Here is a 15,385-nt window from a genome sequence, read left to right as displayed (position 1 = left end):
CTGTGCTCCGCAACGGGAGAGGCCACGACGGTGAGAGGCCCGCGTACCGCAAAAAAAAAAAAAAAACACACCAAAAAAACAAAAACCAAACAAAACCCCCCAAAAAAACAAACAGTACCGCTCACGACAGACCTATAGGAGCTGCTACTTAAGAGTAGCAGTGCCGTTTTGGGCGAAAGGCCGAGAAACTGCCATCTCCTCGAGACACCGGCTCTGCCCTCGGGCGGCCATGAGCCGGGTGGCGGGAGCTGCCGACTGTGGTGTGCAAAAAGCCAGCCTCTCCCCTGTGAGCAGGGGTGAAAACAGTTTTGAAAACACAGCAGAGGCACAACAATTTTTTAAAAAGCGGGGTCTCTCTGATTTAGTAACTTCCCATCCCATGATGTGATGGCTCTACTTGCTTTTCCAGATAGGATGGCATTCTTCTACCATATTAGGAGACTTTCCTACAGCTTTAGGGAGAAACCGTTCCCAACGTGATAGCAGGCCCTGGCGGGCACTGGAGACTAAGACCGGGACTATTCCAGGGCCCCACGCAACTGTGTGGGGTCTCCCAGAGGGCCGAGCTGTTGTGCGGACAGGGGTGCCCTTCCTGCCCGCCTGCAGGCTCCACAGGCGTGTGGCCTTGGGCAGGCCCACGTCACGGCCTCTCCACAACCCACACTGACTTCCTCCCCGAGACTGGACAGTGCTTAGCCCACGTGTGGCGTGACGGGGAGCAGGGGTGACCTCTGCACTCCCGGAACGACAGGCCTGCGGCCGCCCCACACTGAGGCCTGACCCTGTCCCCTGGGGAGACGGCCCGGCGTGGTCCGTGAGCCTTGCTCTCAGCCCAGGCTGACTGCAGACTCACAGCGGGGACAAAGACGTGAAGGAGCTTGGGGACACGCCCAAAAGCCATGAGTCATCCCAGGTCCCAAGGGCCACGGCCTGGCCCTCCTGACGGAGCAAAGCCCCCAGGCGACGGGGATGGGTTTGGACCCCAGCACGTGCATTTTTCTAGAACATGAGCTCTCGTGCGTGGGTCTGTTTTGTTTCCTGCTGTACTCCCGGCACCTGGAAGAGCGTCTGGCACACCCTAGGCACCCAGTGTGCCCAGCTGTCCAGTGAACGAATGGCCGTCTGCTCGCCACTTCTCCAGGCTTCGCCGCCCCGGGCTCCCTGTGACGAGCAGCCCCCGTGGTTCTGACACACATCACGGGGCGGGGAGGGTCTCGGTGGTGCGTGGGAAAGCTTCTTTACCACCTTCACCCGACCAGCGCCACCCAGGCCTCTTCCAGAGGTCCCCACCACAAACGCTTCCTGTCCTCCCCGCCCATTGCAGCCCGGGCTGCCTCTGAAACCCGCTTCAGTCAAAGGACACTGTGACCCCCTGAGCACAGTGCCCAGGCCCCCCACTGACCACGGCCATGCTGACACCACGTGGACGCAAACTCACAGGATTGCTTCTCATTGCCTCTCCCACGGCCCGCGCTGCTTTGGGGTTGCCCGCCAGGGCCGCTAATTGCTGGTAAGAAATCGTTTCTCCGAATTTCACAGCCTTCAGCAGCTTCCATAGCGCCCGTCTGGTGAACGAATCTGAAGGGAGAGCACAGTGACACGATTCGGGCAAACGTCTCCGACAGCTCGGACACAAACAGCTGCCAGTCCTGAAGGAGAGGGTGCGCCCACATAAACAGAGGTGTGATCCGCAACGAAAGCAGCTCCGCACGGCCCTGTCACCGTGTCCCCCGACAAGGAGGAAGAGGCGTGTGACGCAGGGCACGGAGCGGGCCGGCCCCTCTGCAGGCGTCCCCAGCCGTGCCTCCCAGATTTGCGACTTGCTCCCATCTTCCCCGAGTGCCAGGCAGGCCTGAGACACGCTCTCCCGGCACCCGGGCGTGTATAAATTAGCACGCAGTTCGCTTCGTAAGCACAGAAGGCCCTGCTCGCACACCACCTTCGAAAGCTTTCGTTCCGCTGGTTAATTTCCAACTTCAGCTGGGACACGGAAGGAAAAGAAAGCCACGGGCCGGGCTCTGATACTACGCTAGCTGTCCACATCCGACGGCGAGCAGGCTTAGGAGGCCAAACACCAGGGCACACAGGGACTGGTGGTGACCTTGGCTACAGGCATCTGTAATGAGCAGGGCTGCAAAGATAAAACAACTTCATTCCCATCTGAATTGACCAACCACATCAAACCGCACTCGCTCTTCATCCTGCCGCAGGAAGAAGGGAGAGCACATGACACTCCCTCCCTGGGCTCCAGGGTTAGAGCTGTCTCCCGGGTGTGGAGTGCGCTGGGGAGAAGCCTGGCATGTGAAGGAGGCGGCTCTCAATCGACACCTATTGTCTTTCCGAAGGGGACGCACGGCGCGGGAGCACTGGACCCGGAGCTGCGGCCCCCAAAGCGGGGGTGGGAGCACCCCACGCAGCGACAAAGGGAAGGATTCCACGGGCAGGGGCGCAGGCCCTCAGTGTGTCCCTAATAGCACTAATTACACTTGGTGCCAAGCTGGCCAAGTGCGATTTGGTTCTTAAAGGAAACACACCCTTACATGCGTGTTAAATAATAAAAATCACTTCTTAACTGAAGGGAATGGTAATCACTTCACTGGGAAAAAAAAATCTGTTTAGACTTTATTATAACATTAAGCAAATTAAACATCAGCATAATCCAGGTGATACTAGAAAAGGGTCAGCAAAGAAATTGACTTTGTTGTTCATTAATTTACATGGATTAGCAGAGGGCAAAAAGATAGCAAATGTGCTCTAGTTTTTTATGATATAATTTCAAACTCTACACCGTTTGTGGCAGGAGGGTGACTTTGGGGTACATGCGTGTTAAATAATAAAAATCACTTTCTTAACTGAAGGGAATGGTAATCACTTCATGGGAAAAAAAAATCTGTTTAGACTTTATTATAACATTAAGCAAATTAAACATCAGCATAATCCAGGTGATACTAGAAAAGGGTCAGCAAAGAAATTGACTTTGTTGTTCATTAATTTACATGGATTAGCAGAGGGCAAAAAGATAGCAAATGTGCTCTAGTTTTTTATGATATAATTTCAAACTCTACACCGTTTGTGGCAGGAGGGTGACTTTGGGGTTAATCAGACTGATTTGTCCTTTTAATTGCTTTCTATTCAAAGAAAATTCATTAGATAATGTTCTCTTCAAAATTCATGAATCAATTTAACTGAAGAAACCACATTAACAGCTTTGGGTTCATTAGCACATGCGGTTGTGTGACTAGCTGATTGCTGCGAGGGTTTCCTTAGGCAAACAGACTCTGTTTACTGTGATTTCTTTAGAAAGGGTTTTGAAATCAAACTGTTAATCATTATCACTGTCGCCGTTGTTGTGCCTATAACTTAAAAAAAAAAAGGAAGAAAAAAGAAAAGCAAGGCAGCTTGGTGATAACTTGGAGAAAAAGAGGTTTCAGGGATAGCTGTCTTGGAAAAGAAACGATAAAAGCAGCACAAGTCGATACAGCAAGCAGAGGCCAGTTTCCCGCCTTCTTCCCACAGCCCAGCGTTGCTGGTTTTTGTTTTCCGTGTTTTGGCCCAGGGAGAGGATGCTGCCCAGGTCTTCCAGGAGGACAGTCTGGAACTTACTAAACCTGCAGGAATACAGTGAGAGGTGTGTGCCAACAGAAGCTGGAGAGACAGAACAGTTCCGAGAAGCCGCGGCACATCTCCCCGGCCGCCACCTGAGCGCCAGGCGCTGACGGACTCCTGCCAAGTCACAGAGCACCCCTCCTTCCAAGGGGAAAAGCACTGTAAAATAAAACAATTGGATGCCCGTATATAAGCGCAGAGTTTACCAAACATTTTCACCTTCACTGTCAATTTTTCCACGGGAAACCGCTTCTCACCTTGTATGTACCAGGCAATGGTATTGGGACAAATGGGTCAAGGAATGCGGTATTTGTCAATCAAGCACACCATTTTATAAATGTACCCGGAAACTCAATTCCACCTTGTAGGGAGCAAATGCATTTATTAGTCTAAGCAGTGCTCAGCGTCAGCGCCTTCGCCCTGGACCTGTGCAAAATCAGACCTGAGCCCCACTCCTCCGAACGGGGGGGCAACACTCTCGGTTGTTGGGTATCATTCTAAAATGTAGCAAAACCTGCTCACAAAGATTACCATGATCGATATGTAAAATACATTCTCTGGAGGTGACCACATCCCTCTTTAGTGGCCGGACCATCATTTCAGGTGGCCCTAAGGGGCAACCACTGAAATACCATCCTTTTCTCTCCCGTTAAGGTCCTCTGCGGAGAGCAACTGCAGCCTCCGTAGGCCACATTCTGGATGTTCCTCTCCTTCCCCATCTCCTGCCTGTTCTGGGGTCCGGGTGAGGTCAAGGTAGGCTCTGCTGGAAGACTGCTCCTTAGATCCCCCTTACCTTAAGGACACGGCCATCTCCAGTTGAGCTAGGGTGGCTACTTAAATACACCCACCGCAACCACCTAAACCTGGCAAAAGCTGTTTTCTAAACTCTCTCTCTTCCTGGACTGCACATCACGAGCCAGGTCGCTGATGATACCGCGTACCTGCAGGATGCCCTGCCGTAGCATCAAACCTGGTGTCCGCGCATGGGTCACGGCCATTTGACAGGTTTTCAACTTTCCAAGGGTTCTCCCTCAGGACTTGCCTTCTCTGGCCTCCGGCACAGAGGGGGCACCCAGGCTGGCACACCGGAGCTCAAGATAATCCGGGAGGGAGCCAGGTTTCTGATCAGGTGAATCCAGAGGCGAGTTCTGACACCACGTGCTCTTCAAGTGTAAACGCGCTAACCTGACCTGATGCTGCCTCAGCATCAAAGCAGCCAGACGACCTTTCCAGGAATGAACCCGGGCGGGAGAACATGAAAGTGAAAGGAAACAGGGGTTCTGGTCCAGGGGGAACAGAGTCAGCGTCTTCTCCCTGTCTCTGCTGAATGCCTTCATAAAGCCTGGGCACAAGGCACAGAGCAGCTATTTGAGGGCCGTGGAAAGTAAAGGTTCGGGAAGAGGAATTTGAAGAAACACTGCAACGATGCACCTGTTTACCGCTTTTCCCCTCAATAAACCCCAGCCAGGACTGACTGCAGCCTCGACCCCGGAGGTGGTGCTGGTGCAGACAGAGCCCAGAGCTCTCATCACCTTGGGGAGGGAGAAGGACCCCCGATGCTCAGAGGATGGAGGTACCCCCCTCTGTGCTATTATCTCGGAACTCGTGTACCTCCGCCTCCAGGCAATTCTGCAGTGGGGGATGGCAATGGTGGGGGGCCCGCAGGTGCTGAAGGCTCTGAGGAGAAACATCCTTTCTGATGGGAAGAGCTATGGTCCCCAAAGGTGGGTGGACCCACTGCTTTCCCCCACTTTGTATTCTCACTGCTCGGCCCTAGATGTAAGTGCAGTCGCAGAAGTGTGTGGTAGCGCAGAGGACCCCCAAGAACTGGGAAGGACCAGGGAGACTGCAGAGAAAGAGGCCTTTGGGAAAGCACACCAGCAAGTTGTTTATAAATTCCTGGATTCACCCCTGAGCTGTGCATGTGTGGATCTGTCACTAAACCCAAGACTCTGAGAACTGAGGTAAGGCTTAGACCACTGCTGGGGTCCGGGAGGGCAGACCTGAACAGGATTGCAGAGGCTACAAAGGAACAGATACTGAAACCACAACATGCAGAAGCCTGGTCAGGATTCATGGGCTGTATCCAACCAGGTCGAGTGTCTCATAAACAAAAATATCAACATTACTGTAAGATTTACACGAGACCCAGAGTCTCAGAATATCATATTCAAAATGATCAGGTTACAACCCCAGATTACTTAGCATATGAAGAATCAGGAAAACCTCAACTTGCCTGGGAAAAGACAGTCAACAAATGTAAAGGCCAAAGCTGACACAGGAGTTAGAATCACCTGACAAACCACCCCTCTCTCTCAAGCTTTCTGAGGTATGATTAACAAATAAAACTGTAAGATACTTAAGGTGTGCAATGTGATGACTTGATAAACGTCATCTGACAACCACTTCAAAGGATCTGTAATAAAAATGCTGTGACAAGGGAAAATACCCACGAAACAAATGAAAATACAGAGTTTTTTTTTTTTTTAAATAGAAGTTACAAAGAAGAATCAAATGGAGAATTTAGTACTGAAAAATTCAACATACAAAATGAAAAAACTGCACCGCATGGGCTTCTTAGCAGAATGGGGATGCCAGAGGAAGAGTCAGTGAGACTGAGGATAAATCAGCAGAAACGATCAACCTGAGAAACAGGAAAAAATGTCAAAAGCAAACAACAAAAACCAAAAACAGCCTCGGGGACATGTTGGAAAAGCCAAAAGGTCTAACATGCGTGTTACTTGAGTTCCGGAAGGAGAGAGAGAAAAGTGTGGTGTAGAACAAAAAAATGCAAAGAAATAATAGCTAAACATTTTCCAAATTTGGCAGAAGATATACAGCCATAGATTTAAAAAGCTCAGCAAAGTGCAAACAGGACACACCCAAAGAAATCCACTCCCAGACATACCATGATGAAGCTGCTGAAATCTAAAGACAAAGAAATAAATCTTGAAAATAAAGAAAAATGTTGCATTATTTATAGGAGAACAATGTTTGAATGACTATAGAATTCTTACAGTAACGACAGAGGTAGAAGAAAGCAAAATGGCAATTTTATTAAAGTGCTGAAAGAAAAGAACTGTCAACTTAGAATTCTACATCCAGTTTTGAAAAAAATCTTTCAGGAGTGAAGTTAAAATAAAGACGTTTTCAGATTAAAAAAAACAAAGTTAAGGTGTTGCCAGCAGACCTGAAATGCTAAAGGAAGTTCTTCAGTAAGAAGCAAAATAGTACCAGAGGGAAGTGTGGAACATTAGGAATAAAAGCAGAACAAAACAATTTGGCTAAATACCAAAGACTATTCTTCTGTTGAGCTCTTTAAAATATGTTTAATGACTGAAAGCAAAACCATGACATCAACAGATAAGATTTTCAATGTACACAGAAGTAAAACAAGACACCATAACATAAAGCAGGGGAGTTAAAGGACCTACATGGTGGTAAGGCTTCTATATTCTACTTTAAGGTGGAGAAATATTGATTCCAATTAGACTGTGAGAGTTAAGTATGTATTATAATCCCTACAGCGACCACTAGAAAAACTATAAGAGATGATATAGTTAAAAAACATACATGATATAAAAAAAGTTAAAATATTCCATAGGAAGGAAAGAAAGGGGAAAGAAAAATGAAAAATGGAGGGAAAAGATAGAAAATGAATAATGTGATAATAAAATAATAAAATGTAATAAATAATAAGATAGCAAATAAAATGAAATAAATGTTTGACATCCCAACCCTAAATGCTTATGTACCTAACAACAGGGCTCAAATGCAGGAAGCAAAAAAATGACAAAACTGAAAGGATAATTAGACAAATCCACAATTATACTTGAAGACTACACTACTTCTCTCTCATAATTCATGGAAATAGTTGAAAGAACATCAAGGATGCAGAAATAAAAAACACCGTCAACCAACTTGTTTTAACTGACATTTATAGGATAGCCAGTAACAGCAGAATATATACTCTTTACAAATGTACATGTAACACCAATCAAGATAAAGCATATTCTGGGTTATGAAACAAACGTTAACAACTTTTAAACAACTGAAATCAGACAAGTGATTTTCTCTGATCATAATGGAAAAAGACAAAAGGAAAATCTCCAAACATCTGGAGAGTAAGTAAGCCATTTCTAAATAATCTATGGGTCACAGAAGAAGTCTTAAGGAAATGAAAACAAAATTGAACTGAATGAAACTGAAAATACAGCATATCACAATTTATGGGACACAGCTAATATTTAGAGGGACATCTGTAGTATTAAATACATATTTTAGAAAAAAGGTCTCAAATCAGTAATAACATAAAACATAAAATTAATAATAAGCTTCCACTTTAAGAAACCAGAAAGAGAAAAGCAAAATAAACCAAAAGGAGAAGGAAGGAAAGAATAAAGGTAATAGCAGAAACTAGTGAAATCAAAAACAAAAAATGATAGAGTAAAATACATGAAGCCAAAACTGGGTTCTTTAAAAAGATAAATAAATTGATAAATCTTTAGTAAGACTGATTAAAAAACCCCAACAAATTATCAACATGAGGAACGAAAGGGGGATGTTACTACTGACCCCACAGACATTAAATTGATAAAAAATTATTCCTACAAATAACTCTAGGCACAATATTCAATATCACAGATGAATTAGACCAATTTATCTAAAACTACAAACTACCAAAACTCATCCAGGATGAAATAGATAACTGGAATAGTCCTGTAACTATCAAAGAACTTGAATTCATAGTTTAAAATCTTCTGAAATCATAGGGCCAGATAATTTCACCAGAAAATTCTATCAAACATTTAAATAACACATCAATTCAGCATAATCTTTTTCAGAATAATAGAAGAGAAGGGAACATTTCTCAAGGCATTTTATGAGGCTAGAATCACTCCAATATCAAAATCAAAAAAGACAGTAACCAGAAAAGCACAGATCAGCATCTCTCATGGACATACATGCAAAAATCCTCAACGAAGTGTTTGCAAATCAAATCGAGAAATACATCAAGAACAAGACATCAAAATTCAGTGGAGTTTGTCCCAGGAATGGAGGGCTGATTCAATATTTGAAAAATTAATCTATTATAAATCTACAGTAATCAAGATAGGATGTACTGCTGAAAAAACACCTAGATCAATGGAACAGAATAGAACAACCCACACTAATAGAGGAGCAAAGGCAATTCAATGGAAAAAGGCTAGTCCTTCCAACAAATGGTGCTGGAACAACTGGACAGCCACATGCAAAATATGAATCTAGACACAGACCATGCATCTTCTACAAAAACTAACTCAAAATGGATCACAGACATAAATCTAAAAGGCAAAACTATAAAACACCTAGAAGATGGTCACCTAGAGAAAAATCTAGGTGACCTTGGGTTTAGGGAAGAGTTTTTGGATATAGCATGATTCATGAAAGAAAAAAATGGGTAAGTTGAACTTTATCAAAATTAATTTCTGCTCTGTGAAAGACGCTGTTAAGACACCTTAAAGAAAAAGCCATAGGCTGAAAGAAAATTTTGCAAAACACGTATCTGATAAAGGACTTATATCCAAAATACACAAAGAATTCTTAAAAACTCCACAGTAAGAAAATAACTCAATTAGAAAATGGATAAGAGCTTAACTGTCACCTCCTCACCAAAAAAGATATACAGATGACAAATAAGCATATGATAAGCTGCTTAACATCATTTGTCATTAGGGAGTTATACGTTTCAACGATGGGATACAATTACACACCTATAGGGATGGCTAAAAACAAACAAAACAAACAAACAAGAAAAACCCTCAATAGTACTGACTGCTGGTGAGGATGAGGGATATTCATTCATTGCTGATGAAAACGCAAAGTGGAACAACTACTTTGGAAGAAAGTTTGGCTGTTTCTTAGCAAGCTAAACAGAGGCTTACCACATGAACCAGCAACCGCACTCCTAGATATTTACTCAACTGATTGGAAAACTTATGTCCACACAAAAACCTGCATGTGAATGTTTACAGCAGCTTTATTCACCTGTTGCCAAAAACTGGAAACCAAGATGTCCTTTAATAGGTAAATAAACTATGGAATACCCATACAATAGAATATTATTCAGTCATGCAAAGAGTGAACTATCAAGTCACAAAAAGACATGGAGGAATCTTAAATGTATATTGCCAAGTGAAAAAAAATTCTGGAAAGGCTACATGCTGTATGATCCCAACTATATGACCTTTTGTAAAAGGAATAACAATAGAGACATACATTCAATGTATGCAAATTAACAACAGCGAAATACTTAGGAGACTGGAGGACCCCAGGAAAGAATGCAGGCGGTGACAAGAGAATCTAACTGTATGACAAACATATGAACAACCCCACTGAAGTGTGTGGGAGGAAACATGGTGACCTAAGTAACTCTGGAAATGAGTGGAGTCCATAGGACTAAGACAAAAGGAACTGCCCTGTGCACTGTACTCTGGCTGATACAGTTGTTTCCCATGGAAGTACGGGATAAAAATCCTGATACTGCTATACGGTATACTGGGCTCAAACAACTAGCTAAACGGACGGCAGAAGGTTGAAGCCAGTTTCTCACAGATAAGCAAGAGGCGGCCAGAAGGAGCTATGTGATAATGGATTAGAACTCTGTGTAGACATGAGTATGAACTAATGTTTATCTTCATATTGGTAGAGAGCAAGGCCAACCTCAACAGTGTTAAATCATTATGAAAGTATGTACCCTGATATGATTGCGTGAAAATGGCACTTTACCTCTGTGGTCCTCCACAACACCACGGCCCCAGTCTATGATGAGAAAAGCATCATATAAATTTGAATATGGTGACATTTTACAAAATTCCTGACAAGTACTCCTGAAAACTGTCAAGGTCATCTAAAACAAGGAAAATCTGAGAAAATGTCAAAGCTAAGAGGAGTCTAAGGAGATATAATGACCAAATCTATCATGGTATCCTAAATTGGTTCCTGGAACAGAAGAAGCAAATTAGGTAAAACCTAAGAAAATCTGAATAAAATATGAACTTTAGTTAGTAAGATATCAGCATTGGTTTGTTGATTGTAACAAGTGTATGACACTAATCTAAATGTCAATTATAGGGCAAAATGAGTGTGGGGTATTCAGGGAACTCTCTGTACTCACTTCTCAATTTATTTTGCAAATCTAAAACTGTTCTAAAAAATGAAGTCAATTAAAAATGAACTAATATGATCCACCATATTAACAGCCTAATGAAGAAAAATACATAATAATATCAATTGTGGTAGGAAAAAAATTTAACAAATTTCAACACCCATTCAAGATGAAAGCTCTCAGCCATTAGGAATAATCTGATAAAGTTATTAGACAAAAAACCCACCTACAGTTAATATCAGACTTAACTGTGAAAAGATGAATGCTTTTCCTCTCAAGACTGAGAAAAAAGCAAGGATGTCCACTCCTAATCAGTATCATCACGGAAGTTCTTGCCATTGCACTAGGCAAGAGAAGGAAATAAAAGTCATACATTTTGGAAAGAAAGAAAACCGTCCCTATTCACAGACAACACGATTTGTTTATGGGAAAATACTGAGGAATCTATCAAAACAAAGAAAAAAACCCAAACCAACAACAAACCCAACTTTGAACTAATAGGTGAATTTAGCAAAGTCACCAGGCACAAGGTCAACACCCCCAAATCAATCACAGTTCTGTCACTGATAATAGCTCCAACAAAAATGCAATACTTAGATTTAAATCTAACAAATTATACACAAGATCGTGACGCTGAAAACTACAAAATACTGATATATTGATAATATTATAAAAGAATACCTAAATAATTTGAGAGACATACCATGTTCATGGACAGGAAGTCTCAATATTATAAAGATTTCAATTCTCCAAAAACTGATCTATAGATTTATTTCCATTCTACTCAAAATCCCAGAGATTACTTGCTGAAGATACAGACAAGCTTATTCTAAAACTTACATGGAAAGGCAAAGGAACTTGAATTGTCAAAACATTTTGAAAAAGGCAAAAAAAAAAAAAAAAAGGAGAAAGCACATGACCAGGTTTTAAGACTTACTATTATGCTGTTATAGATCAGGATAACATGAAATTTGTAAAGGGATAAGCAAAGAGATTTCCAAGAGACTAGCACACGTATGTCCAAATGGTTTCTGACAAAGGTGCAAAGGCATTTCAATGGAAAAAGGTATTATTTTCAAAAATGGTGTTGGAAAATTTGACATCTACATGCAAAACACTGAACTCTGACCTAAATCTCATACCTTATAAAAATTAATTTAAAATAAATCGTATATTTAAATAAAACTTTCAACTAAAAAAATTTTAGGAGAAAACCTTTGTGACCCGAAGTTAGGCATACAGTTCTCAGACGTGTCATCAAAACCACAATTCATAAATTAAAAAATAAACTGAACTTCATCAAAATGAAAAAAAAATTTGGTCTGTGAAAAGTCAGTGTTAGGAGATAAAAGACAAGTTAGAGCCTGGGAGAAAATATTTGGAAATAACATATCTAACACAGGACTTATATCTGCAATATATGTAAAAAATCTTTAAACTCAACAGTAAGAAAACAAACCACCTAATTAAAAAAATGGGCAAAAGACCTGAACTGACAGCTTGCCAAAGGAGGATATACTGTGGTAAATAAGCACATGAAAAGATGTTCAACATAACCGTTAGGGAAATGCAAATTAAAACCATGATGACATAGCATTACATACCTATTAGAATGGCTATAATAAACACATGAAGATGTATCTATGCTGTGGAACACAACAACAATTAAGAGGAATAAACTGTAGACACATAAAACAATTTGGATGAATCTCAAAGGCATTAAGCTGAGTCAGAGAAACTAGCCTCAAAAGATTAAATACTGTTGGAGCCCACTTCTATGACATTCCCGAAACCACAAGCCTTGGTTACAGAGAACAGCTCGGTGGCTGCCCAGAGTCGGGGAGATGGGGAGGGAGGCAACTACGATCACAGACATAGGCAGCAGGAGCAGCTTTTAGGGCGATGGAACTCCCGGGTCCTGATGACGACAGCGGCACTTACAGAAATCTGTGCACGTGTGAAAATCCACAGCACCATATACCACAAAAAGTCAATTTTACTACGTGAAAAAACAGGATAGAGGGAAACACATTTTCTAGACACCTTTTCTTTGACCAAAGAGAGTTTTCTTCTGGAAGGTCAAGATACCTCCTTCAAACGGAGTCTAGGTCACATTCTCTGCAAAATCTTCCCCCTCTGCAAGTCCCCCCCCTCAAGGCTCTCAATAATACAGTCACCACAGTGGTCCCCTCTACCCAACCCAGGTCAGAGCAAGGACCTACCTTATGGGTCCCCATCTCAACAGTCAGCTCTGTGGCTGACCCAGAGGAGGCGCCCAGTGAGTGTCGACTAGACGAATAAAGGGGGTGGGTATAAGCATGGGGCCTGGTCTTCCCTACATCCACTTGAGGACGGCTGGTGCTGAGGGGAGAGGGCGCAGCACCGTTTTCCCTAAGAGCAACCTCCCCACCTGCCAAGCCTGACTCAGGTGACAGCGCAACGGGCAGAGGCTTGCAAGGCCCCAAGCCAAGAGGAAGCTGCTGGGCCGGGTGGCATGGCAGGGATGCTGTGCTGTCAAGGCATGTGGTCCTGATGCAAGTACCGAGGACAAGCGGCCGGAGGGGCACTTGCAGACCTGCCAGCTCTCAGACGTGCTCAGGATGAACGGCTGCCGCCGGCCAGAGCGGCGGCCCCAGCAGCCTTGCTCCCTGCCTCTTCCGGATGGGAAACTGGTCAGCGTCTGGCAGAGTGAGGGCAGGAGGGGTCTGGCTCTGCTCCCTGCAGGCAGAGCTCCAGCAGTTCAGCCGGGGGCCTCTGGATGGGCCAGAGCAGGTCAACCCCACCGCTAACCGGGCTCAGCAAGGGGTGTGCACTCTGAGGGGCCTTAATAAGTATCAAGGATCCCCTGACGATGGGCCTCCAGAACTCCAAACTCACTCCTGTCCGCCGCAGCTGCTTCTGACATTAGGAGTGGCTGACTTGTAAATAACCTCTTCTTTCCGTATGTTCTAATATACGTATATTTCATTACATGTGAAATATAACGTGGCTTAAGTGAAAATAACTGGATTTATTTCAATATGTCAGCCATGACCTCTACCACCCTACAAGTAGCAGAGAAAAAACAAAAAAATAAAAGAGTTTATAGGGCCCTCCAAAGGTTCAGGAATCAACACGGTATTTTCATTTTAGCACATGTCTTACCAAGCTGGACTAAATGAATTAAATATACCTACCTGAGAACGTCAGACTGGTGAATGGGAGGGGATGTGAGTTTCCCGACATCGGGACGGCACACACCATGTGAAGCATGTGACAGTCTGCTGTGGAATTGGGAGCAGGGTCAGAAATGACGTGATGCCAGTGACACAGGGACACTGGCCTGGGCTAGTCAGGACGGGTGAGAAGCTCTACCTGGACAGCCTTTATTTCTAACACGCTATGAAAACTGGCTGGAAACCCCGTGGCATCGGATGGTGAGCAGCTACATGAACAAGGACACAGGGAGGGCCACGCCGGAGCAGAGCTGACGGGGGCCTGGGCCTTGAAGAGTGGGTAGGAGTTCCCGAAGAGAAGTGGGGGGTTCTTCAAATAGAAGCGGTCCCCCGGATGGGAGACTGGGGCGGGCAGCTGATGCGGCAGCGGCGGGCGGCCCCTGTCTAGGAGACACTCACGTGCTGCTCCAAGTCCCGTCACCTGCTCCTCTGCAAGCGCCCAATGCGAGGAGCCTCTTCCAGCCGAGGGACACGGCGGCGCCAGCCTCTTCCGGTTCCCAGTGTGGGGCTCTGTGGTCCCAGGCAATGCTGAGAGCCCAGATCACAGGCACGGAGGGAGACCCCATCCTCATGGTTCCCGCCAGCCCTCTGCGTGAGCCTGGAGTAACTGTCCGGCTCATGGCAGAGCTACTGAAACTGTGTGCAAGGCAGAACTCACGGCCTTGGTCCAAAAATATTCAAGGAAAAAGGAAGCTTCCTGCTTCTTTTGCCTAAGGCACCTGGTTCAGCCGGGGTGAGACGCGCCTCCGCCCTCCCGGGGGCTCAGCGCAGGGCTCTCCGGGGACGGCGGGGAAGGCCGCAGGCTAAGGCAGCTGGCCTGGCCCTCAGCCCCCTGCTCCGGTTCCACCTCCCTAACTACTTTCCACCTGACGCAAGGCTTCCGAGCCCTTAGAAGCCTCTCCCGGATGTACTGCTCGTCCTAACCCGACTGCCGTCCACACAGCTGGCCAGGGGCCTCTGACACGTGTGCTCTGCTCTCCCGGGCGGGTCTGGAGGGTGAGATCAGGCCCCGCCCTGGCCACACGGGGTTTGGTCATGGGGTGCATCTCCACCCAGTCCCAGTGGCTCTGCCGAGGCCTCTGCTCTGGCTGAGTCTGCACTCCAGCCTCCTCAGCGCCTGCAGGGCAGGCCATGGAAGAAACCCTGCAGCCCCATGCGGCCAACAGTGGCCGTGCTCAAAGTATTAATTCTTTGGTAGTGGAGGAGCCGGCCTCCCTGCCCCCGAAGGGAGACATCAACGCCTCCACCTTTGAGGCTCTCCTTAAAAATTAGGCCCGGGCGTCCCTGGTGGCACAGTGGTTGAGAATCCGCCTGCCAATGCAGGGGACACGGGTTCGTGCCCCGGTCTGGGAAGATCCCACATGCCGCGGAGCGGCTGGGCCCGTGAGCCATGGCCGCTGAGCCTGCGCGTCCGGAG

At 45.4% G+C, this 15,385-nt stretch overlaps 1 protein-coding gene across 5 annotated transcripts in view; it reads right to left on the bottom strand.

The window, feature by feature from the left end:
- The window catches only part of MGMT (O-6-methylguanine-DNA methyltransferase), a 351,374-nt gene that overhangs the window by 69,167 nt on the left and 266,822 nt on the right, over nt 1–15,385 (bottom strand). For 3 of the 5 annotated variants that reach the window (XR_003677651.2, XR_003677652.2, XM_055081271.1), the window contains exon 4: nt 1,439–1,578. The exons of the other annotated variants lie outside the window; for them this stretch is intronic. Coding sequence is in view for 1 of the 3 variants with exons in the window: in XM_055081271.1 (XP_054937246.1) it covers nt 1,439–1,578 (140 nt within the window). In the remaining 2 variants the exon portion in view is untranslated. The remainder of the gene's footprint in view (nt 1–1,438; nt 1,579–15,385) is intronic. 5 annotated transcript variants of the gene reach the window in all.

Source organism: Physeter macrocephalus, chromosome 20 (genome assembly GCF_002837175.3).
Source record: "Physeter macrocephalus isolate SW-GA chromosome 20, ASM283717v5, whole genome shotgun sequence".
NCBI lineage: Eukaryota > Metazoa > Chordata > Mammalia > Artiodactyla > Physeteridae > Physeter > Physeter macrocephalus.
This window is presented reverse-complemented; position numbering and strand designations above follow the sequence as displayed.